At 43.2% G+C, this 26,424-nt stretch overlaps 1 protein-coding gene across 1 annotated transcript in view; it reads left to right on the top strand.

The window, feature by feature from the left end:
- Nucleotides 1–21,906, top strand: part of LOC141070518 (uncharacterized) — a 37,378-nt gene extending 15,472 nt beyond the window's left edge. Inside the window, exons 4-11 of the mRNA XM_073559526.1 lie at nucleotides 5,855–6,004; nucleotides 6,134–6,310; nucleotides 6,395–6,518; nucleotides 6,602–6,699; nucleotides 17,913–17,981; nucleotides 20,480–20,621; nucleotides 20,702–20,846; nucleotides 20,920–21,906. Coding sequence (XP_073415627.1) covers nucleotides 5,855–6,004; nucleotides 6,134–6,310; nucleotides 6,395–6,518; nucleotides 6,602–6,699; nucleotides 17,913–17,981; nucleotides 20,480–20,621; nucleotides 20,702–20,846; nucleotides 20,920–21,709 — 1,695 coding nt within the window. The 3' untranslated portion in view covers nucleotides 21,710–21,906. The remainder of the gene's footprint in view (nucleotides 1–5,854; nucleotides 6,005–6,133; nucleotides 6,311–6,394; nucleotides 6,519–6,601; nucleotides 6,700–17,912; nucleotides 17,982–20,479; nucleotides 20,622–20,701; nucleotides 20,847–20,919) is intronic.
- Nucleotides 21,907–26,424: the final 4,518 nt, after the last annotated feature.

Raw genomic sequence — 26,424 nt, forward strand, 5'->3', positions numbered from 1 at the left:
CAGACGTGTTGGACATTATTTTTGGCAGGGTTTTTTGCGTGATTGCAGCCAGCATCTTTTCTGTCCTTTCCTATCTAGTTAGTTGGGCCCCATCATTTGCTCAGCCTGTCTTTCTGTCTGTGTTTGTATTTTCATCTGTTTTTCACCGACAATACTTGTTGGGGGCTGTCTATTACTTTGGGGTCTGCTCTGGGGAAGTTTAGATTTCCCCTTTCTTTCTTTAGGCTTATTTAGCTCTCCGGCTGTGACGAGGGGTCTAGGGCACTGTAGGAACCCCCCACGGCTACTGTTAGTTGTGGTGAATAGGATCAGGGGTCTGCAATCCGCTAGCTACCAACCTCTCCGGTTTTCTGGACTTAGCTTGTGTTTTTGTTTTTTCCTCCTCCGGTGACTCATTCATAACAGAATCACCAGCCATACCACAGATTCTAGGGTACTCAATAGCAGGAAGAATTGTAAAAGAAAAAAAAAAAGTGTCAGAATTATTTTTTTTTGTGTAGATTTGTCCTCTATTTCTCTGAGGCCGTAGGGGGAATTTTTTCTCAATGGAGATTAAGCAATTTGTCTGATCGTGTGCAGCAGCTCACTGCTGAAGTGCGGGGAATTTCCACCTATCTTGCTCATTCACATGCTGCTGAACCAAAGATCCCTACTCCTGATGTGTTTTTTGGGGATCGGTCTAAATTTTTGAATTTAAAGAATAATTGTAAATTATTTTTTGCCTTGAAGCCTAACTCATCGGGGAGCTCCGCACAGCAGGTTAAAATTGTCATCTCTTTGCTGCGCGGCGATCCCCAGGATTGGGCGTTTTCTTTAAAACCTGATGATCCTATTCTAACTAATGTGAACGCATTCTTTCAAGCCTTGGGGTTGTTGTATGATGAACCTAATGCTATTGATCAGGCTGAAAAGGCCCTGTTGGCATTGAGCCAGGGTCGGGATTCTGCAGAGATGTACTGTCAAAAATTCCGAAAGTGGGCGGTCCTTACTACCTGGAATGATGGTGCCTTGGCAGCTCTCTTTCGGAAGGGTTTGTCAGAAACCGTAAAAGATACTATGGTGGGATTTCCTGTTCCCTCTGGTCTTGACGATTCTATGTCATTAGTCATTCTGCACGAGAGGTGTTGCCACCTGTTGAACAAATGTCTGAACCTATGCAATGTGATAGAATTTTGTCTAGGGTGCAACGTCAGGAGTTCAGAAGGCATAATAAGCTGTATTTTTTTTGTGGAGATGCCTCTCATATTATTTCTGTCTGCCCTAAACGAGAGAAACGTATTGCACACACATTTGCTGTGGGTGGTGTTCAACCTAAGTTTCTTCTGGCAATTACTCTGATCTGCTCCCTGTCCACATTATCCGCTAAGACTTTTGTGGATTCGGGAGCAGCTCTGAACCTGATGGACTTGGATTTTGCTAAACGTTGTGGGTTTCCTATGACACCTCTGCGGACGCCTATCCCTTTGAGGGGTATTGATGTTACTCCTTTGGCAAAGAATAAACCTCAGTTTTGGACCCAGGTGGTAATGTGGGTCGCCCCAAACCATCAAGAAAATTGCAGATTTTTGGTGTTGCGTAATTTGCATGATACCATTGTTCTGGGGTTTCCTTGGTTGCAAATCCATAATCCAGTTTTGGATTGGAAATCTTTGTCTGTGGTGAGTTGGGGTTGTCGGTGTGCCCTTTGTGATGCTCCTGTTTTCTCCACCTCTCCCCCGTCGCATGATGTTCCTGACTATTTGGCTGATTTTTATGATGTATTTAGTGAGAATGAGTCTGCGTCTTTGCCTCCTCATAGGAGTTATGACTGCGCAATTGAGCTGAGCCCTGGGTGTAAATTTCCCAAGGATCGACTTTTCAATTTATCTGTACCTGAGCACGAGGCTATGCGATCCTATATTAAGGAGTCGTTGGAGAAGGGTCATATTAGACCATCCTCTTCACCCTGAGGTGCTGGGATTTTTTCGTGGCCAAGAAAGATGGTTCATTAAGGCCTTGTATTAACTATCGTTCCCTCAACAAAATTACTGTTAAATATCAGTATCCGTTACCCCTGATTTCTGATCTATTCACCAGAGTTAAAGGTGCTTGCTGGTTTACCAAGCTTGACCTCAGGGGGGCGTATAATCTTATTCGCATTAAGCATGGGGATGAATGGAAGATGGCGTTTAATACTCCGGAAGGACATTTTGAGTACCTGGTGATGCCTTTTGGGCTCACTAATGCCCCTTCTGTCTTCCAGTGCATCATGAATGATATTTTCCGAGACTTTGTGGATAAATTTTTGATCATCTATCTGGATGATATTTTGATCTTTTCCAGGGATTGGGATTCTCATGTGGAACATGTTCGGACTGTGTTCCGGATTTTGAGGGAGAATTCCCTGTATGTCAAGGGATCGAAATGCCTTTTTGGGGTACAGAGGATTTCATTTTTGGGATTTATTTTGTCTCCGTCAACTATTGAAATGGACCCGGCCAAGGTACAGGCCATTTATGATTGGGTTCAGCCCACTTCTTTGAAGGCCCTCCAGAAGTTTTTGGGTTTTGCTAATTTTTATCGTAAATTTATAGCTAATTTTTCTGGTATTGCCAAACCATTGACTGATTTGACTAAGAAGGGTGCTGATGTGCTGAATTGGTCTCCGGAGGCTGTTTCTTCCTTTCAGGAGCTGAAGCGAAGGTTCACTTCTTCTCCGGTCTTGCGGCAACCTGATGTCTCACTCCCGTTTCAGGTAGAGGTGAACGCTTCTGAGATTGGTGCAGGAGCTGTTTTGTCCCAAAAAGATCCTGTAACATCTAAAATGAATCCCTGTGCTAACTTTTCCCGAAAGTTCTCCCCATCCGAACGTAACTATGATGTGGGGAATCGGGAACTGTTAGCTATGAAATGGGCATTTGAGGAGTGGAGACATTGGTTGGAGGGAGCTAAACATCAAGTCGTGGTCCTTACTGACCACAAGAATTTGATTTACCTGGAGTCGGCCAAACACTTGAATCCTAGACAGGCTAGGTGGGCCTTGTTTTTCACACGTTTTGATTTTGTGGTCTCTTTTCTTCCGGGCACTAAGAATGTCAAGGCAGACGCCCTCTCTAGGAGTTTCTTTGCTGATTCTCCTATTGTGACCAAGCCTGCTACCATATTAGGTGAGGGGGTAGTTCTTTCTGCCATCTCGCCCGATTTGAGACGTGCTCTGGAAGAGTTTCAGGAGGACAAACCTGAGCGTTGTCCCATTGGAAAATTGTATGTTCCTGACCAGTGGAGGCAGAGAGTAATGTCTGAAGTTCATTGCTCCGCATTGGCTGGTCATCCAGGTATTTTTGGTACTAGAGATTTGGTGAGTCGGTCTTTTTGGTGGCCCGCCTTGTCTCGTGATGTCAGGAATTTTGTGCAGTCCTGTGGGACTTGCTCCCGGTCTAAACCTTGTTCTCGCTCTAGTGGTTTGTTGATGCCTTTGCCGGTGCCCAGGAGGCCATGGACCCATATTTCAATGGATTTTATCTCTGATATGCCTGTCTCTCAGAGAATGACTGTTATTTGGGTGATTTGTGATAGATTCTCTAAGATGGTCCATCTTGTACCACTCCCTAAGTTGCCATCTTCCTCAGAGTTGGTGCCCTTATTTTTGCAACAGGTGGTTCGCTTGCACGGGATTCCTGAGAACATTGTATCTGACAGAGGAGTTCAGTTTGTTTCTAGATTTTGGAGGACTTTCTGTTCCAAGCTGGGAATTCAGTTGTCCTTCTCCTCTGCATTTCACCCTCAGACCAATGGGCAGACGGAGAGAACAAACCAGACTTTGGAGTCGTATTTGAGATGTTTTATTTCTGCTGATCAGGATGATTGGGTTTCATTTTTGCCCTTGGCCGAATTTGCTTTAAATAATAGAGCTAGTTCTGCCACTTTGATGTCACCTTTTTTTTGTAACTTTGGGTTTCATCCTGTGACACTGTGGTGGAGAGAATGCACCAGATCTGGGACCAAGTGGTGGATAAGTTGTCTCTCTCCCAGGAAAAGGCCCAGCGGTTTTCCAACCGGCATAGGACCATTGGTCCCCGGTTTAAGGTGGGTGATATGGTTTGGTTGTCATCAAGGAATATCTCTATGAAGGTGGCTTCTCCAAAGTTTAAACCTAGATTTATTGGACCTTACAAGATTTTGGAGATTCTTAATCCAGTCTCATTTCGAGTGGCTCTTTCTGTTACATTCAAGATCCATAACATGTTTCATAAGTCTCTGTTAAAGAGGTTTGTTGAGCCAGTAGTTCCTGTGGTGGCACCTCCTGACCCTGTATTGGTTGAAGGTAATGTGGAATATGAGGTTGAGAAGATACTGGACTCTCGACTGGCTAGATGGAGACTCCAGTATTTGGTTAAATGGAAGGGTTATGGCCAGGAGGATAATTCTTGGGTCTCTGCATCCGATATTCATGCCGAAAGATTGGTTCGTGCTTTTCATTGGGCCCATCCTGATCGCCCTGGTGGCGTGGATGAGGGTTCGGTGACCCCTCCTCAAGGGGGGAGGTACTGTTATGAGTTCATTTTCTCCTTCACCTCTGATGTCTGATGAACTCCCTCTGCTGGTGAAAGGAGGTAGTGAAATTGATCTGGATGGGAAGAACCTGTCGGTGGAGTGTGATTGGACATCCGGAATTTCTGAGTGGATATAAGCCAGCCGACGCCCTGCAGGGTTGCTGGTGATCCTTTCTGCTCTGAGCTCTGGCATCCAGTTTAGTTCCTGTCTACCAAAAGCTAAGTTTTTGCTCTGCTATTTTTCCATGAGATTTTGTCTGTTTACTTAGTGTTTGTGTTCAGCCTGCCCTGGTTGGTACGGGCTAAACTCCATTTTTGTCTCTGATCAGTTGATCTCTTTGCTCTGTCTTCAGAATATACCTGAGTGCTGATATAGTGATTTTGAAGTCTAGTGACTTCAGGGCCTTTTCTATCAGACGTGTTGGACATTATTTTTGGCAGGGTTTTTTGCGTGATTGCAGCCAGCATCTTTTCTGTCCTTTCCTATCTAGTTAGTTGGGCCCCATCATTTGCTCAGCCTGTCTTTCTGTCTGTGTTTGTTTATTCATCTGTTTTTCACCGACAATACTTGTTGGGGGCTGTCTACTGCTTTGGGGTCTGCTCTGGGGCGGTTTAGATTTCCCCTTTCTTTCTTTAGGCTTATTTTGCTCTTCGGCTGTGACGAGGGGTCTAGGGCACCGTAGGAACCCCCCACGGCTACTGTTAGTTGTGGTGAATAGGATCAGGGGTCTGCAATCCGCTAGCTACCAACCTCTCCGGTTTTCTGGACTTAGCTTGTGTTTTTGTTTTTTCCTCCTCCGGTGACTCATTCATAACAGTGGGCTTAGCCACATGCGGAAAGTAAGCGGATCAATGCATTCCTATATGTTTGGAATCGCGGCGATTCCACACGAACAATGAGCATGCTGCATATTTTTCCGCTATGCGATTCCGCCACGGAAAAATACGCAGCATTAGCACAGCTTACAATCCGCAACGTGTTAACATAGCCTGACATCCCGCACAGCAGAGTCCTGCATACACTGAGGCCCCTGATCTTGTGACCCCTGACTACTCCCCTCCTGTGACCTCATCACAGGCCATGTGCGCACAGAACAGCCATATATGTGGTGTGCGGCTCTGCAGGTGGAGGTAGGTGCTGGAGATTCCCCATTACTGGGTACAAGGGGCAGGGGACATTAACTATAATGGGACTGTGTGTTATACCGGGGGCAGGATGGGGCCATGACTGGATGTAGTGATCATGTGAAGCCGGTAACAGCTCCGGAGATTTCTTACATGGGATCTTTATGATGTTACATCGTCATCTTCTCCCCATTCAGGTCCTTACAATACTGGATCCTCTCAGTGGAGATCTTCTATATAAGAGAATTTTCCTGAGTGACCCTACAAGGATGGATAGGGACAGGGACAAGATGGCGGAGAGGATATTACACCTCACCCTAGAGATCCTCTTCCGGCTTACTGGAGAGGTGAGAGATTCTGATGACGTCATATTACATCATTCTTATCTATGGGAATAACCGATGGACAGAACGGGAGATGTGAGGACTCTGGTAATGTCTGTAGTGAGATTTATTAATGTGTCTCTGCATAACCAGGATTACATATTAGTAAAGACCTCCAGTGAGCGCTGTCAGGCCCCTGAGTCTGAGGGATGGGGAAGACCCCTGAGCCTAATCACTGGGCCTCCACCTCACCACCTGATACATGAGGACATCACTCACCAGAAGATCCTAGAACTCACCTACAAGATGATTGAGCTGCTGACAGGAGAGGTAACACTGCTGGGAATGCTGAGACGTTATACAGTAACGCTATGGAGGGATCGGGGGGGATGACGGTATCATTGTATGTGTCAGGTTCCTATAAGGTGTCAGGACGTCACCATCCGTTTCTCCATGGAGGAGTGGGAGTATTTACAAGGACACAAAGATCTGCACAAGGATGTCATGATGGAGGTTCTCCAGCCCCTCACATCACCAGGTAATAGGCAGGACTAAATGAACACAGCCTATAATTATCTGTATGTAAAGATTGAATTTAGTCCCTGTATGTGTTTCCTCCAGTTCTATCCAGTGAGAGGACAACAACAGAGAGATGTCCCTGTCCTCTTCTTCCACAGGACTATAAGCAAGAAGATCCCAATGTTCCTCAGGATCATCAGGTAAATGGAGAGAAGGTGTCATGAGATCTCCCCTATGCTGTGTAGAAGCTGTGAAGGTCTTGTGTTCAGTCTTGTTTTATCCACCAGTATAATACACTGAACGGACAATGTATTAGAGACACCGGCACTTTCCTGATTTGAGCTTCATTGTGTGGAGTGAGACCTGTTCCCCTGGAGTATAGTATAAAATGGAGTAATAAGTTATCAGCCAGAATCCACATTAAATTGGAAGAGTGAGTGATCTGAGCAAGTATAAACTTGGTTATCGATGCTACATTAGACAGGACCAATATTTCAAAATCTACCAACCTTGTTGAGATTCTCCTTGCTATGGTATGAAAGCTATACTGAGAATGTGTTGATGAAGGAAAAACATCCAACATCAACACTTCAGGCTGGTGAAGGTGGGATAATAATGTGGGAATATTTTCTTGCCACATCCTGGTACCCCTGATATCTGTAGATGGAGGTTGGAACACTAGAGATTGCATAAGTATTGTGAGAAACCAAATTCATCTCTTCATGGCAGCTGTTTAGTTTATGGTAGAAGAACCCACAAGGGTCGAATAGTCATGGGGCAGTGTGAGGCAGACGCTTTGAAGATGGAATCAATAGTGTGGAGATAATAGTTCACAATGAAGGAACGTGTGGAAAGGGGTTATCCATAAGGGAGGACAGTGTGGCGGTTGTCTGTAGAGACGAGCTGTGGATGTGAAAAGTCATCATGGTTTCAGGACCAGTTGACTAAGGCTAGTTTCACACTAGCATTCAGGAGGGCTGCGGATGGCAGCCACTCCCTCCTTTTTTCCTCCGTGAAGCTCCGCCTACTGCCGCATGCGCCCAGCATTTCCCTGCGTACCTATCTTTAACATTAGGTACGCAGGGACATGCGTTGTATGCGGAAGCGTCCGCATGTGGCGATTTGATGTGGGCAGCGACCGCACGGAAACGCAAAATATAGTCATATAATAACATTTAGACAGGTTGATCGCACATATGTGTGCACGGAACAACTGTAACATAATCGATATGTGCGTATAGAATAGCATATTTGTTCAATTCAATGATATTTAAACAAGCTTAAAAAACATTTTACCCGATGGACGAACATTTTGCTTCTGGTGAGTGACAGCCTGTTTTATATAGGCCAGTTCAAATATCAGCCAACGTAAATGCACATTAGCGAGTAACTACACTTTTGGGAGCTTTTTATATATCTTGGGCCCTTTAATTTATAGCATATCCGTGGAGATTCCGTTCCTGGCACTTTAACTCCCTAAATGCTGCAATTGAACACAATCGCAGCATTCCAGGAGCTGGCAGAGGGATGACAGCCCTTCTGCCTTTAGATCGGAGACCGCACGGCGTTACACGGGGTCTCGATCGTTGCCATGGTGACCCGACGACATCCGAGTCACCAGAGCTAGGAAAGTTGCTTGATCGTGTGCTGTGCATGATAACATACTTCCTCTGTCATTACAGAGCTGACAATTTGCATAGTATGGGGATGCTACTGCATCTCCATGCTATTAAACACTGAAATTCCCTGCTCATCAGGATAAATAAATAATCAACACAACTCAAAGATTATATAGATACCAAAAACAATCCCTCACTAGGCCAATTATAGCAAAAGCGCCATGACAAGAGTATTTTGGGCTAAAAAATTACAAATTTTATTGACAATTATATAAGTAGATAAAATCACAACAGAGAATCACCGCAAATGCAGTAAACATAGGGAACCAAAAAGACAATATCGTACACGGCACACTATTGAAAAATGCAATATAAAAGGCGCTAATTAAACTACTCCTTGTCAGCTATACCGCACACCAAACCTGGTTTTGAACACTATTCAAATGAACCAAGTTTAAGAAAATTAGTATCCAGTGAGAAAATAGAGGACAATTGCACACTACGGTGCTAATAGAGTGTTATGTAAAGTGCCTAGAGTGCACTATAAAACTGTTGTAATATCCTATTTAGGGTTTCTATTGGATACCCTATGGCTTTGTATAGTCCCGCTTTCTGTTTGGATACACACCTCTCTGTTTATACCCGTATTTTAATCAATTGGTGTTTAATAAAAAAAATTATTTCAATTGAAGTACCATTGTTTTTGGAGCCTATTTTTCATCAATGGTATCCAAATGGTGATTAAATATTTAGTGTTCATGGTACATATCTAGTGATTCACGGGTTTATTTAACTTTTAGGCAAAATTGTGATTAAATCAATAATAAATTAAGCATGCTTATATACATAGTGGTTTTACCACCGCGCATGCGCCGGCTGAGACCTGACGTTACCCTTCATACGGCGCTTCCAATTGGACACCGGTGTCTATTTATATCTATCTCGGTGCTAGCTTAAGCCACGCCTCCTGACGAAGCTGTGGTGTAACGCGTGTAGGGGCGGCAGGACTGGGGACTGTGTCACTGGACTAAAATTGTAAGATAATCCTTCACTGGGCGCTTTATTGATCTGTTTGTTTATGCACTATAGGCACTTTACATAACACTCTATTTGCACCGTAGTGTGCAAGTGTCCTTAATTTTCTCACTGGATACTAATTTCCTTAAACTTGGTTAATTTGAATAGTGGTCAAAACCATGTTTGGTGTGCGGTATAGATGTCATGGAGTAGTTTAATTAGTGCCTTTTATAACATTGGGGGATTCTTTGTGGTATCTGCATCTATATGCTGTACAAGCGATCAGCCTGCAAAAAATGATTGTCCCAAAGTAAAGTAAAAAAAAACACAAAACTTTTTTCTAAATAATTGTAAAAATATATTTTTTTAAAATAATAATAAATCAAGATATTGTACCGTATATACTCGTGTATAAGCCAAGATTTTCAGCACATTTTTTTTTGCTGAAAATGCCCCCTCGGCTTATACACGAGTCATTGTGCAGAAACCAGCGGGGGAGGGGGAGCGGTGGCAGGAGTCGGTGGCTGGGATATCATACTCGCCCTCCTCGTGCCATCGCTGAACATCCCCTGCATCCTTCTTTGTCCCAGGGCTGGCAGCTTCTTCCTGTGTTGAGCGGTCACATGGTACCGCTCATTAACCCCTTCATGACCCAGCCTATTTTGACCTTAATGACCTGGCCATTTTTTGCAATTCTGACCAATGTCCCTTTATGAGGTAATAACTCAGGAACGCTTCAACGCATCCTAGCGATTCCGAGATTGTTTTTTCGTGACATATCGGGCTTCATGTTAGTGGTAAATTTAGGTCGATAATTTTTGCATTTATTTGTGAAAAAAATGGAAATTTGGCGAAAATTTGGAAAATTTTGCAATTTTCAAATTTTGAATTTTTATTCTGTTAAACCAGAGAGTTATGTGACACAAAATAGTTAAATAACATTTCCCACATGTCTACTTTACATCAGCACAATTTTGGAAACAACATTTTTTTTCGTTAGGAAGTTATAAGGGTTAAAAGTTGACCAGCAATTTCTCATTTTTACAACAAAATTTACAAAACCATTTTTTTAGGGACCACCTCACATTTGTAGTCACTTTGAGGGGTCTATATGGCAGAAAATACCCAAAAGCGTCACCATTCTAAAAACTGCACCCCTCAAGCTACTCAAAACTACATTCAAGAAGATTATTAACCCTTCAGGTGCTTCACAGGAACTAAAGCAACATGGAATGAAAAAATGGACATTTTAATTTTTCCAACCAAAATTTTCTTTTAGCATCAGTTTTTTCATTTTCACATGGGTAACAGGATAAAATGTATCATAAAATTTGTTGGGCAATTTCTCCTGAGTACACCGATACCTCATATGTGGTCATAAACCACTGTTTGGGCGCACGGCAGGGCTCAGAAGGCAAGGTGCGCCATTTTACTTTTTGAATGTAAAATATGCTTGAATATTTAGCGGTTGCCATGTCTTGTTTTAAGAGTACCTGTGTGCCTAAACATTGGAGCTCCCCCACAAGTGACCCCATTTTGGAAACTAGACCCTCCAAGGAACTTATCTAGATGCATAGTATGCACTTTGAACCCCCAGGTGCTTCACAAATTGATCTGTAAAAAAAAAGTACTTTTTTTTTCACAAAAATTTTATTTAGCCTCAGTTTTTTCATTTTCACATGGGCAACAGGATAAAATGGATCCTAAAATTTGTTGGGCAATTTCTCCTGAGTACATCAATATCTCACATGTGGTCATAAACCACTGTTTGGGCGCACCGCAGGGCCCGGAAGGGAAGGAGCGCCATGTGACTTTTTGATTGGAAAATTAGCTCCAATCGTTAGCGGACACCATGTCGCATTTGGAGAGCCCCTGTGTGCCTAAACATTGGAGCTCCCCCACAAGTGACCCCATTTTGGAAACTAGAACCCCGAAGGAACTTATCTAGATGTGTGGTGAGCACTTTGAACCCCCAAGTGCTTCACAGAAGTTTATAACGCAGAGCCGTGAAAATTAAAAAATATTTTTTTTCCTCAAAAAATGATTTTTAGCCCACTATTTTTTATTTTCACAAGGGTAACAGGATAAATTGGACCCCAAAAGTTGTTGCCCAGTTTGTCCTGAGTACGCTGGTACCCCATATATGGGGGGGACCACTGTTTGGGCACACGTTGGGGCTCGGAAGGGAAGTAGTGACGCTTTGAAATGAAGACTTGATGGAATGGTCTGTGGGCGTCATGTTACATTTGCAGAGCCCCTGATGTACCTAAACAGTGTTAACCCCCCACAAGTGACCCCATTTTGGAAACTAGACCCCCCAAGGAACTTATCTAGATGTGTGGTGAGCACGTTGAACCCCCAAGTGCTTCACAGAAGTTTATAACGCAGAACTGTAAAAATAAAAAATCTTTTTTTTCCACAAAAATAATTATTTTAGCCCCCATTTTTTTATTTTCCCAAGGGTAACAGGAGAAATTAGACCCCCAAAGTTGTTGTGCAATTTTTCCTGAGTACCCTGATACCCCATAAGTGGGGGTACACCACTGTTTGGGCACACGTCGGGGCTCGAAATGGAGGGTGCACCGTTTGACTTTTTGAACGCAAAATTGGCTGGAATAAATGGTGGCTCCATGTCGCGTTTGGAGACCCCGTGATGTGCCTAAACGGTGGAAACCCCTCAATTCTATCTCCAAACCTAACCCCAACACACCCCTAACCCTAATCCCAACCCTAATCATAACCCTAACCACAACCCTAATCCCAACACACCCCTAACGAAATCCCAACTCTAACCCTAACCACAAGCCTAACCGTAATCCCAACCCCAACCCTAATCCCAATTCCAACCCTAACCCTTAGTCCAACCCTAACCCTTAGTCCAACCCTAACCCTATTTCGAACCCTAACCCTAATTCCAACCCTAGCCCTAACCCTAGCCCTAGCCCTGGACCTAACCCTAATGGAAAAAAAAAATATATATTTTATTATTTGTCCCTACCTATGGGGGGTGATAAGGGGGGCGGTGATTTACTTTTTTTTTTATTTTGATCACTATGAAAGTTTATCATAGTGATCAAAATAAATGAATGAATCTGCAGCGTTGCAGATTCGATTCGGCGCACTGCGCATGCGCCCGCCATCTTCCAAGATGGCGGCGCCCATGACGCTGGACGGCGGGACACCGGGACGGATAGCGGGAGGTCGGAGGCACAAAGGAGGGTGAGAGTGGGTGATCGGAGGGCTGGGGGGGGCGGAGGGAAGGCGGGGGGCAGATTATGACCGCGGCTGCCAATCGGTGCCGTCAGACGGTGGCGGCAGCCGATCGGTGCCATCAGTCGGTGTGGGGGGGGTCGGGTCTCGGTGTCCAGACATGTCCGATGCTATTTCAGCATCAGCCATGGCTAGATTGTAATATTTCACCAATTTTCATTGGTGAAATATTACAATCGCTCTGATTGGCAGTTTCACTTTTAACAGCCAATCAGAGCGATCGTAGGCACGTGGGGGCTAAGCCACACCCCAGGTGTTAACTCTGAAGGGTCCTTTGTGTGCGGGTCGGGTGACCTTTCAGTGACCCCGGTCACCCGACCCGCAGGGGGGCTATTTATAGCATGACGCCTACGTAGGCGTCATAGGTCGTTTGGGCACTGCTTTTCATGATGCCTACGTAGGCGTCATAGGTCGTGAAGGGGTTAAGGTCATAAATATGGACGTAACTCCTCTCTCATAGGCATTGTGTCCATATTCATGACCTTAATGAGCGGTACCACATAACCGCTCAACACAGGAAGAAGCTGCCAGCCCTGGGACAGCGGAGGATGCAGGGGACGTTCAGCAATGGCACAGGAGGGTGAATATGACAGAGGAGGACCGGCAGAAGAGGATGGGGGAGCTCAGTGGAGGATGGGGGACGCATGGAGGAGGACAGGGGATCACAAAGCAGGATGGGGGAGCACGGAGCAGGACGGTGGAGCACTAAGGAGCATGGAGGAGGACAGGGAGCTGAACCATACATAGAAGGATGGGTCAGAGGAGCTGAGCCATGCATACTGGGAGGTGGGAGAGCCACACAGAGCAGGACAGGGATGAGGGGACAATGCATATCTGGCTTATACTCGAATCAATAAGCTTACCCAGTTTTCCGTGGCAAAATTAGGGGCCTCGGGGCTTATACTCTAGTATATACGGTATTTATAAATAAATATTTGTAAGAAAAAAAACAAAGTACACATGTTTGGTATCGCCCCGTCCACAATGACCCAACCTATAAAATGTCCCCCGTTGTTAACCTCTTTAGTGAACCCCATTAAAAATAAATAAAAAATAAGGCAAAGACAATGCTTTATCATCATGCCGCCGAACAAAAAGTGGAATAAAACTAGATGAAAAAAGATGGATATAAATAAACATGGTACCGCTGAAAACATCATCTTGTCCCGCAAAAAACAAGCAGCAATCAGCGGAAAAATAAAAAAAGTTATAGCTCTCAGAATAAAGCAATGCAAAAATAACTCTATTTTCTATAAAATAGTTTTTATTGTGTAAAAACACCAAAACGTAAAAAAGATGTAAATGAGGTATCGCTGTAATTGTACTGACTTATCAATTTTATCACCCACCCCCCAAAAAAACACTGAATTGCTGAGTTTTGTTCATTCTGCCTCCCAAAAACCAAATTACAGGGTGGGCCATTTATATGGATACACCTGGGTGGGCCGACTTCAAAATGGCCGCCATGGTCACCACCCATCTTGAAAAGTTTTCCCCTCCCATATACTAATGTGAGACAAACAGGAAGTTGATATCACCATCCATTCCCATTTAATTTAGGTGTATCCATATAAATGGCCCACCCTGTAGAAGGCGATCAAAAAAAAGTCATGTGTCCAAAAATGGTAGCAATAAAAAAAGTCATCTCGTCCTGCAAAAAACAAGCCCTCAGATGATTCTTTATGCCAAAATATGGTAAATAATAGCTCTCAAAATGTGGTTATGCAAAAGCTAATTTTTGCAATAAAAAGAGTCTTTTGCTATGTGACAGCAGCCAAACATAAAAACCCGATATAAATCTGATATCGCTGTAATCGCACCGACCCGAAGAATAAAGTCACTTAGTCACTTATACCACATGAGGAACGGCATAAATAATAAATAAAACCAATTATTTCCCTGCTGTTGATTGTTTCATTCTGCCTTCCAAAGATTGCAGTAAAACTCTGAGCACATTTATCCTGCACTCTGCGCTGAGCGCTTACACCAGGGTTTCCATGTAAATCTTTGAAATATGTGACTCAGATGGAACCTCTGGTGGAAGATTCCCTATAATGAGGCAGATGGAGGCACTGTGGACGCCGTCTGCCCTGTGTCCGTCTTTATAGGATTGCATATACGTGCCGTCGTCCACAGTTTTGTGCACTTCTGAAAAGAAAGACACTGCTGAACAGATGGCAGACCGAGTCCAGTGTAAATGTGCTGAATCATTATAGTGAATGGATCCCTTCGGGTGTTTCATCTGAATCACGTCACTCAGAGATTTAGATGGAAATCCCAAAGTAAGTGCTCAGCATAAAGCGCCGGATAAATGTAATCCCTAACGTTATGTAAAATGTTCCCCAATAAAAGCTTCAATTCTGCAACATTCATTGCTGCTTGTTTCTGGAAAATACCATGGAGTAAAAATTGTCACTACACCTGTAGATAAATTCCCAAAGGGGTATAATTTCCAAAATGGGTTCACTTGAGGGGGTATTCTGCTCTTCTAGCATTTAAGGGCTCTGTATATGGAGTCCGAAACTGTTCTAGGAAAATCTGTGCTCAAGGAGGCAAATAGCGCTCAGTTCCTCCTGAGTCTCCCCTTATGGCTAAATAGTACTGTACAGCCACATATGGGATATTGCCACATTCAGGAGAAATTGTGGGACAAATTATGGTGCCATTTTTACCCACTTCTTGTGTGAAAATGTAAAATCTGGGGTAAAAACAAAATTTTGGTGGTAAAAATGTAGTTATTCTTTCTTCACTGCCAAATGGTATAAAATTCGGTGACACACCCATGGTGTCAGTATGATCACTCCCCCCCCCAGATCAATTTGTTTTAGAGGTGTAGTTTGTAATTTGGGTTTACTTATTAGAGGTTCTGCTGCCAAAACACTAAAATCTGGCGCTACTTGCCTTCTGAGCTTTGCACTGTGCCTGAAAAATATTTCCCGATGGACCTCAGTTTGTTGTAAAAAAAATTCCTATTCACCCTTAACCCCTTAATGACCGGCGTCTTTTTCGGTTTTGTGTTTTCGTTTTTCGCTCCCCTTTTTCCCAGAGCCATAACTTTTTCTTATTTTTTCCGTCAATATGGCCATGTGATGGCTTATTTTTTGCGGGACGAGTTGTACTTTTGAATGACACCATTGGTTTTACAATGTCTTGTGCTCAAAATGGGAAAAAATTTCCAAGTTCGGTGAAATTGCAAAAAAAGTGCAATCCCACACTTGTTTTTTGTCTGGCTTTTTTGCTAGGTTCACTAAATGCTAAAACTGACCTTCCAATATGATTCTCCAGGTCATTACGAGTTCATAGACACCAAACATGTCTAGGTTCTCTTTTATCTAAATGGTGAAAAAAATTTCCAAAGTTTGCTTAAAAAAAAAAAAAAAAATTGCGCCATCTTCCGAGACCTGTAGCGTCTCCATTTTTCGTGATCTCAGGTCGGATGAGGGCTTATTTTTTGCGTGTTGACATGACGTTTTTAATGATGCCACTTTTGTGCAGATACATTCTTTTGATCTGCCGTTATTGCATTTTAATGGAATGTCGCACTGACTAAAAAAATGTAATTCTGGCGTTTTGATTTTTTTTCTCGTACGCCGTTTAGCAGTTAATCCTTTTTTTTATTGATATATCGGCCAATTCTGAACGCGGTGATACCAAATATGTGTAGGTTTGATTTTTTTATTGCTTAATTTTGATTGGGGAAAATGGGGGGTGATTTAAGCTTTTATGTTTTTTTTATTTTTTTTTATTTTTAAACACTTTTTTTTAAACTTTTGGCATGCTTCAATAGCCTCCATAGGAGGCTAGAAACAAGCCATACTTGATCAGCTCTGCTACATATAAGCGATGCTCAGATCGCCTATATGTAGCAGAAATACAGCATTGCTATGAGTGCCGACCACAGGGTGGCGCTCATAGCAAACTGTCATCTGTCATCAACAACCATAGAGGTCTCGAGGAGATCTCTGGTTGTCATGGCAACGTGTCGCTGACCCCCGATCACGTGATGGGGGTCGTCGATGCGCTCATTTCCGACCGGGCGCCGGAAGTTCTAGTCAAATGCCTGCTGCCAGTGTTTGACAGCGGGATTTAACTAGTTAATAGGCGCGGGCGGATCGCGATTTTGGTTGTGCCTATTTCGGGCACATGTTAGCTGTTGAAAACAGATGGCATATCACGGCTTTGAGCTGGGCTCACCGCCGGAGCCCACCTCAAAGCAGGGGATACTGACCGCTGATGAACTATTCCGTCAGCAGTCAGTAAGGGGTTAAAAAGTTAAAAACTTGGGGCTAAAACTACATTTTAGTGGTAAAAATATAATTTATTCTTTCTTCATCGCTCAGCGGAATAAAATTCTGTGATCACTGCACCCCTAGATGAGTTCATTGGGGAGTGTGGTTTGTAAAATGAGTTCACATATAGGGGATTTCTATTGTTCTGGCACCTCAGGGGCTCTGCCAATGACATGGCACCCTCAAACCATTCCAGCAAAATCTGAACTCCAATATGGCGCCTCTTGCCTTCTGAGCTTTGCATTGTGCCTGAAAAGTAGTATACCCCCTTATAGGGTTTAAGTGTACTCAGGAGAAATTGTATTACAAATTGTGTGGTGCAATTTCTCCTGTTATCCTTAGGCTGTGTGCCCACGTTGCGTCTTTTAAGCGTTTCCACAGCGGCAAGGCCGCCGCGGAAACGCTTAAAAAACGCTAATTAAAACGCATCCCATGCAATCCTATGGGATTCCGCAGTTGCTGTGCCAATGCTGAGGATTTCTCCGCTGCGAAATCGCATTGCGGAAAAATCCGCAGCATGTGCATTAATTTTGCAGAATCGCGGTGATTCCGCCGTCATAGACTTGAATTGGAACGCTTGAAATCGCAAATATGAAAAATGTTTGCCGAATTCAAGCGGGAAGTGACATCATGGGAGGCGTTCCTGCCATCCCATGAGCATCCCATAATCCAGGAAGACGAAAATCCCAGATCATTCCCTTCTTCCTGGATGATGGCTGCTAATGTTAGGTTGAACAATAAGAAATGTTCACTAGTTGCCTCCTTCTGGCCCAATGGATATAACCTCTCTTTGATCAATCTATGGCACAGCTCCAAGAGAGCAAGAGAGAGCTTTATTTATCCAAACATAGGTTTATATATGCCCTGTAAGGGGGCTCGGCTAACTCTAAAATGGGAGTGTTCGGATTTATTCCATTGGTTAGTGGGTGGGGCAGTGAGCTAGTCCATGGGCGGATCCATGAGGTCATCAGGCTGGGTTGGTCCATGAGGTCATCTTAGTGGGCACCGATGTGGGTGGATCCATGAGGTCATCAGGGTAGGCGTCATCTTGTAAATCACCACATGGTCCACATGGTGTGTGGTGAAACAGGAAATGGCAGCCATCTTTAGTGTAACACTTTGATCTGAAAAAGCTCATGTAAGGTGAAATAATACACTTTGTAGGTAGCTCCTCTCAATGTCTTATGTCTTGAGGTTAATTAAGTATTTGATCTTAAGGTTCTCCTCAACACTAACATGGAATGGTATGACCGCATGGAGCTGGATGTGCCGTTCATGATAAGTGTGGTAAGTGTCTATGTGCATGTCTATGTGTGTTTCTGTGTGTGGTGTATTTGGGGTGTATGTGTGTAACTTTCAGACATAGGCCGATGAGACAACTACTCCCATCGGCCTATGTACCCTCTTTACTAGTAGCAGCAGGAGCAGCTCGATGGGAGAAATATTTCCCATCGAACTCTTCCTGCTGTAAAAAAAAAACACAAAATATATATATCTTTTTTTCCCCTATAGTTTTTAGGGTCCCCCCCACCTTATTTTTTAAAAATATTTTTTCCCCTTTATATATTTTTTTTTTTGCATGGTCCAATATTTTGACTTTGACCCTTTAGTTTTTTTGCCCCCTTTTTTCTTTTTTTTTATATTTATTTCCACAATAAATTTAATTGGTGGCCAGTGGTTACCTGTAGAAATAAATTATAATTATCTGTCCCCGCCGATTGCCACCTAAAATACAAAAAAAAATAGCATATACTCACCTAGACACCTATTTCCCCAAAGGCCTCGTTCACCTTAAAAAAAGGAAAATAACAAATCACAAAAGATACCTACCCTCCGTAGAATGCATTTAAATTGAGTGTCCCACGATGATCTAAAGTTTAGAGCAGCCACATAACATGTAGCTGCTCTAAACCGCTGCCGCCGATACAATGAACTGGGCCGTAAAGCGACCCCGCTCATTGTATAACGAGTTCACCCGAATGCAGCTCGCGCTGCTCGGGTGAACTCGTTGTGGACCCGAAGACGTCGGTGGTAGTCACTGAGGCTGAGTGGAGTCCCCGGCTGACCTGAGGTGAACTCAGGAGCGTGGGAAATTTCCCACGCTAATCAGTTCATCTCCGGTCAGCCGCGGAGGCTGCGCAGATATGATTTCATTCATTCTGCAGTGGTTTACAGCCGGGCCGGTCGCATTAGCATCGGTCCTGGTTGTAAACAAGTTAACCACTTGTGATGGATTTACAGCATGGGACCTGACTGTACTGTGGAGAGGTATGGATATTGTTACTTTTTTTAAAATTTCTTTTACAGGGGATCGATGGCTTCAGTTGGATTGCCTGTTTAACAAATTTTGTCAAAAAGTGTATGTCATTATTTAATTAAAATAATTTTTAATTAATGTCTGTGTGTATTTTTTAACCCTTTAATTACTTTGGGATTAATAATGGATAGGTGTCTTATTGACACCTCTCCATTATTAATCCGGCTTAATGTCATCTTTCAATAGCAAGGTGATATAAACCCTTTATTACCCCATATGCCACTGCTACACGGCAGTGGGAAGAGAGCAGGTAAGTGCCAGAATTGGCGCATCTTACAGATGCGCCTTTTCTGGGGTGGCTGGGGGCAGATTTTTTTAGCCGGGGAGGGGGGCAAAAACAATGGTCCCTCTCTAGGCTATTAATATCTTCCCTCACGCATAGGCTTTCCCTATATGGCAGAGAAAATTGCGCAGGAGCCCATGCAATTTTTTTCCGTAATTATAGCCTTAAATTTAACCCCTAGAGTTCCAAATTTTTCCTAACACAAACTACTAAATTGTTGAAACACTGGCATATATAAATCATTTTGATATGACATGGTTTACTGTATGTAAACCATGTGTCATATCATGTCGGGTTCTGTAATGATTTTTGAGCTAGGGTTAGGGCTAGGATTAGGGCTAGGGCTATGGTTAGGGCTAGGGTTGGGATTAGGGTTAGGGGTGTGTTGGAGTTAGGGTTGGAGTTAGAATGGGGGGTTCCACTGTTCAGGCACATCAGGATTAGGGCTAGGGCGATGGTTAGGGCTAGGGTTAGGGTTGGGATTAGGGTTAGGGGTGTGTTGGGGTTAGGGTTGAGTTAGAATTGGGGAGTTTCCACTGTTCAGGCACATCAGGGTTAGGGTTGAGTTAGAATTGGGGAGTTTCCACGGTTCAGGCACATCAGGGTTAGGGTTGGGATTAGGGTTAGGGGTGTGTTGGGGTTAGGGTTGGAGTTAGAATTGGGCGGTTTCCACTGTTCAGGCACATCAGTGGCTCTCCAAACGCGACATGACGTCTAATCTCAATTCCAACCAATTCTGCGTTGAAAAAGTCAAATGGTGCTCCTTCCCTTCCAAGCTCTGTCATGCGACCAATCAGTGGTTTACCCCCACATATGGAGTATCAGCATACTCAGGACAAATTGCACAACAACTTTGGAGGTCAAATTTCGCCTGTTACCCTTGTGAAAATAAAAAATTGGGGGCAAAAAGATCATTAGGGCTATATGTTGGTTATGTGTTTATCAGTGTCTCGGTATGTGTCGAAAATGTCATCACGACTCGTACCGGAGATTCTGTTGAAAGAGTCGTGTAGGGGGGTTGTGTGTGTGCGCATGTATGCACAGATTTATACATATCTGCATAGGTTTTGCGTTTGTGTTTCAGTGTATCTATGTGTTGAAAAGTAGATATAGATAGATATATTTGTTTTCATTCCACATTTTTTTTAAACTAAATTTATTGACTTGTAATCTTATACATTGTAGATCGAGAAACATCCTGAGGTGTGGGACCGCGCTAGCGAGTTGTACAAGGCTTCACATAAGAAACGGGATGCGTGGCCGGCCATAGTCACAGAAATTTACCCACAGTGGCCTCATCTACCAAAAGTGGGACAACACATAATTAGTAAGTATTTATTAATTTGTATTTTTGTAATTTTTTGAAATATACATTTTGGAAATCATCATTTTTTTGTTTCATTTAAGTGGATGACGTCAAGAAGAGGTGGCGTTCGGTGACCGACCGGCTGGTGAAGTCCCTGAGGACGCAAAGCGGCACCTCGCCACCCAAGAGGAAGGTGCCCTACGCTAACCAGCTTCAATTCATTTTGAGCAGCAGGAATTTGCGGAGGTAATTTTTTTTTTTTTTTATCTCCAATTTTTCCAAAACTCTTATTAACATGGCTTTTTTATTATTTCTACAGCACTGAAGGCAATATAAGGGCCCAAACACCCACGTCCCATGATGGCAACAGCACGGAGCACAAAGTAGGAGAGGAGTCAGATGACTTTTTCTTCTGTTCCTCGCCAGTTCCTCTAGAGTCTGGTCCCTCTTCTTTTTCTGCTGCTGGTTTGGCATTGTCCTGTGCTGAAGTAGGTTCGTCCTCTGCTGTGGAAGTGGCGTTGGGGTCTAGTGATGCTGCTCCTGCCTCTGGCGCTGCGTCTAATTCTGCTGGTGGCGTGTCAAGGCCCACTGGGATGGGGGCTGATACTACCTGTCCCGTGGCATTGACAAGAGCGGCACTCAAGAAGGGAAAAAAAAAGGCTTCGACTAGTGTGATTGAAAGACTCACTAGTCGAACCCTCATTCTGATAGATAATTCATCACAACAAGATGAGCTGGACAAATTCGGCTCATGGTTAGCCAGCCACCTAAGGTCCATTCCGCGGGACAGGCAGAACATATTCATGGCAGCAGCCAGCGTTATGCTAATGGCTGTTGACGTCCCATCCCCTATACCCCCGTCACCAGCCATAATGATGGGGATTATTAATTTATTTAATAAACCAAGTGTGCCTCCACCACCACCAGCAGCTACATTGCAGCATTTTGGGCAGGCGGCAGCATACAGGCCCGACTCTGCTGATGCCTACATTTCTGGATGCCCACCAGCCCCTCCAACAACTGCCCATCACACATTGTCCCCTACCAGCCTGTCCTCCCAAGACATGTTCCCGGGGTATGGGTACGAGCCGGAGTACCAGCATATTTAAGGACATTATTTCACCGCCTGACCGGCCCAACCCCCCCTCCCCTGTCCTGTTGACAGGTCGTTATACTGTTCATTTTTGAAGGACATGGAAAAGTTTGGACAGTGTCCAATTGTTTTGATATTAAATAAGTTTAGCTAAGTCGTTTGGTATATATGTTTGTTACATATCTAATCTATAAAAAAAAATTATTTGGAAAACTGTGTGGTCATTTTTCATAAAAAGTATATGCTTAATTACAGGGTATTGTCAATGGAAATTGGGATCATAAAAAGTGTGCCCCTTATCTTGAATGTATTTCAATCAGTTAGCGTCTATACTTTTCCAAATATTCACCTACTCTGGGTGTGTAGTCTGTTTGTAGGCGATAGGATTTGTTAAAACAACATGTTTGCTGAACATGAATGTGATAAGTCAAAAACTCATGGGGACAAGACTTAAAATTTACATCAAAGTAATTTTTTATTTAACTTATTTTTTTAAATAACTGTGCAAGAACAACGGGCCTTGATCGTTTGGTGCTAGGCATCAGATCTTCTCTGTTGTTCAGGCTGCTCAACACCGGCACAGGAGTATTGCCAGTGCACAGTACCTTCAGGACTCATGAAGTAGTCAGTGAAGGTTTTTCGCACACTGGTACCAGAGTTGGATTGCCTTCCTTGACCCAAGTTGGAAAATGCAATTAATTCAGACAGCTGTGACTCCTCATCTACCTCTGTGCTGTATTCACGAGTGTAGTTGTGGAGTACACAGCATGCCTTAATGGGAATCTGTCACCCTTTTTTTGCCCTATGAGCTGCCGGCATTGACATCAGGGGATTATCTACAGCATTCTGTAATGCTGTAGATAAGTCCCCGATGTAACCTGAAAGATAAGAAAAATACGTTAGATTATACTCACCGGAAGGGGCGGTCTGGTCCGATGGGTGTTGCCGTCCGGTCCGGCGCCTCCTATCTTCATACGATGTAGTCCTCTTCTTCCCTTCCTGTAGTGGCTCCGGCGCAGGTGCACTGCTCTGCCCTGCTGAGGGCAGAGCAGAGTCCTGCAGTGCGCAGGAGTCGGGAGAGGTCTGGCGCCTGCGCACAGCAGGGCTCATAGGGCACATCAGGGGCTCTCCAAATGTGGCATGGCGTCCAATCTGAATTCCAGCCAATTTTGCAGTGAAGAATTCAAACGGCGCTCCTTCCCTTCCGAGCTCTGCCATGCGCCCAAACAGTGGTTCCCCCCCACATATCAGGTATCCGCGTACTCAGGACAAATTGCACAATAACTTTTGCAGTCCAATTTCTCCTGTTACCCTTGCTAAAATAAAAAAATTGAACCTGAAGTAGCCAAGCTTATAATGGCACATTTAAAATTTATACGGAAACATATATATGTTCTTTTTAATAATAAGATTCAAGCACTGAGTGAACTTTTTTTTTGCTTCTTGTTTAACATTTTATACGTTTTTAACCATTTCTTGTTTGTTTAAAAACCAAACCAGAAATACAGTCAGTATTCAGACACAGTATTTTTATTAAAGCGTGTGAGTGAAAACTAGGAGTGGATGATAAATGTTTATTTGCTTGCGTACTTTGAATTTCTAACTTTCTGTCATTGTTCCTCTCCTGATTTTGTATCAAACTAAAGCGCAAAAATACTGCCAGAATACTGGTGTAAAAAAATGGTTGGGGCGTGGCAGCATATGTTGATTACCTTATAAAAATGTGTTAAAAATCAAAAAATATTACACTTACCGCAAGGTGATGAGCAGCCTTTCTTCAGCAGAGATGGCTCTTCGCATGACTTTGTTCACGAAATTTAGATCAGGAGACAGAAGAGCGAGTAGGCGATCAAAAGCTTCTATCGTGAGCCTGCAGAACTGGACAAATTTCTCCTGATATCTGTAAACAAAAAAAAAAGTTCGGTTTAGCACACGAATTAAAATTTTACATCTTAACATAGGATACCACCAAGAAAAAATCATTTAAAAAATACATTAGGTGCACACGGATAACAATATACTTTTTTCCCTAATATATCTTACCTCCTTAAATTATGGTAAAGGAGATGGAAGTGGCCCTTGTCTGCCCGCTCCTGAACCCACATTCTTTTCGGTGTTCTCCTCCGAGACCACTCCTATGGGAGAATATAAAGTCTTTAGTAGAAAATACATCCAAATATTAAACGGATAAAAAAATCTACAGACAGTATGTTACATGCTCGCTGTGGTGGTGCAGCAGATTCAGTAACGTAAGCAGCATATTTTCTTGGTTGAGATGCCGCTGGGGCTGCACTTGTGGCATCCTGAATACAACAAGAAAAAAAAAATGGAGAAGAGGGGCTGGACTAGGAAATGGCCTCATAGGAGCCTTTTTTGTTTTGACCCAACTTTATTTCTGCTCCTAAACACTTAAAAAACGCTCACAAAACGCTTAGAAAAACTGCATGAAAAACACGTCAAAATCCGCATGCGTTTTTGCAGTCAAGGGTGTGCGGTCTTGCTAAGGAAAAATCTGCTTCTGTTCTACAACGTGGGCGCATAGCCTTATGGAAATGACAAATTTGGAGCCAAAATAACTTTTTTTGAGGAAAATGTGATTTTACTATTTTCATGGCTCAACATTATAAACTCCTGTAAAGCACCTGGGGGTTCAAGATGCTCACCACACATCTAAAAACATTCCTTAAGGGGTCTAGTTTCCAAAATGAGGTAATTTGTGGGGAGTTTCCATTGTTTAGGCACACCAGGGGCTCCCTAAATGGGACATGATGCCTATGATTCCAGGAAATTTTACATTCAAAAAAGTCAAATGATGCTCCTTCCCTTCCGAGCCCTGCTGTGCACCCAAACAATAGTTCTCTCCCTTGTATGGGGTATCGGCATACTCAGGAGAAATTACCCACCAAATTTTGGGGTCCACTTTTTCCCTGTTACCCTTGTCAAAATATTTTTTTTGTATCTGATGGAATTTTTTTGTGAAGTGCTGATAAACTTGAATGTGGTTTTGAGCACTTTGAGGGGTGCAGTTTTTACAATGGTGTCAATTTTGACTGTCTTCTATCATATAGACCCTTCAAAGTTAATTCAAATGTGGTCCCTAAAAAAAATGATTTTGTAAGTTTTGTTGGAAAAATAAAAAATTGCTGGTCAACTTTTAACCCTTATAACTTCCTAACAAAAAGAAAAAATTGTTTCCAAGATTGTGCTGATGTAAAGTAGACATGTGGAAAATATCTCTAGTGAACAATTTTTGTGTAACATATCGCTGTGATTTTAAGAGCATGACAATTCTAAGTTGGAAAATTGCTGAATTTTCCCAAATTTTGCCAAATTTCCTTTTCTTCCCCTCACAAATAAACGCAAGTCATACCGGAGAAATTTAACAACGATAAAGAAGTACAATAAGTCACAAGAAAACAGTCTCCGATCAGAATCAGTGGGATCTGTTGCAGCGTTCTAGAGCTATAACCTCATAAAGGGACAGTGGTCAGAATTGTAAAAATCGGCCTGGTCATTAACGTGCAAACCACCTTCGGGGGTAAAGGGATCAATGCAAGATTAACATAGGGTCAGTGTGCTGTTCATCGCGCACATGAACACAACAAACTGTCTGAATGAGGCCAGATATTTCAACTGTACAGGTGTTTGATTAAAGACCCCATACACTTGAGGCCAGTTTCACACGTCAGTGGCTCCTGTACGTATAGTGACAGTTTTCTCACGTACCGGAGACACTGACACACATAGACACATTCTAATGAATGTGTCTATGCAGATGTCAGCGTGTTTTCACGGACCGTGTGTCCGTGTGCAAAATACGCTGACATGTCCATTTTTGTGCAACAGCACGGATCACACGGACCCATACAAGTCAATGGGTCCACGTAAACACGTACCGCACACGGATGTGCCAGAACCTCCTCAAGAAGTGCTTGAAATTGTCAAAAATTCAAAGCACGAGCTATGATATAATTAACCATCTTTGTGACATCTTTAACCCCTTACTGACCGCTGACAGGATAGTACGTCAGCGGTCAGTATCCCCTGCTTTGAGGTGGGCTCCGGCGGTGAGCTTACCTCAAAGCCGCGACATGTCAGCTGTTTTAAACAGCTGACATGTTCCCACAATAGGCGTGAGCATTTAACTAGAACTTCCGGGGCGCCGCCAGAAATGAGCGCATCACCGACCCCCATCACGTGATCGGGGGTCAGCTACACATTGCCATGACGGGTGATCAAAAGAACATATCTGCACAAAAGTGGTATCATTAAAACCATCAGCTCGACACGCAAAAAATAAGCCCTCCCCCGACCCCAGATCACAAAAATTGGAGACGTTACGGGTCATGGAAAATGGCACAATTTTTTTTAGCAAACTTTGGAATTTTTTTTCACCACTTAGATAAAAGAGAACCTAGATATGTTTGGTGTCTATGAACTCGTAATGACCTGGAGAATCATAATCGCAGGTCAGTTTTAGCATTTAGTGAACCTAGCAAAAAAGCCAAAAAAACAGTGTGGGATTGCACTTTTTTTGCAATTTCACCGCGCTTGGAAATGTTTTCCCGTTTTATAGTACACAACATGGTAAAAACAATGGTGGTGTTCAAAAGTACAACTTGTTCCACAAAAAATAAGCCATCACATGGCCATATTGACGGAAAAATATAAAATTTGTGGCTCTGGGAAGAAGGGGAGCGAAAAATGAAAACGAAAATCAAAAAAAAAATC

The sequence above is a fragment of the Dendrobates tinctorius genome, unplaced genomic scaffold (assembly GCF_039654945.1).
Source record: "Dendrobates tinctorius isolate UK_male_01 unplaced genomic scaffold, ASM3965494v1 ptg000014l, whole genome shotgun sequence".
Taxonomy (NCBI): Eukaryota; Metazoa; Chordata; class Amphibia; order Anura; family Dendrobatidae; genus Dendrobates; species Dendrobates tinctorius.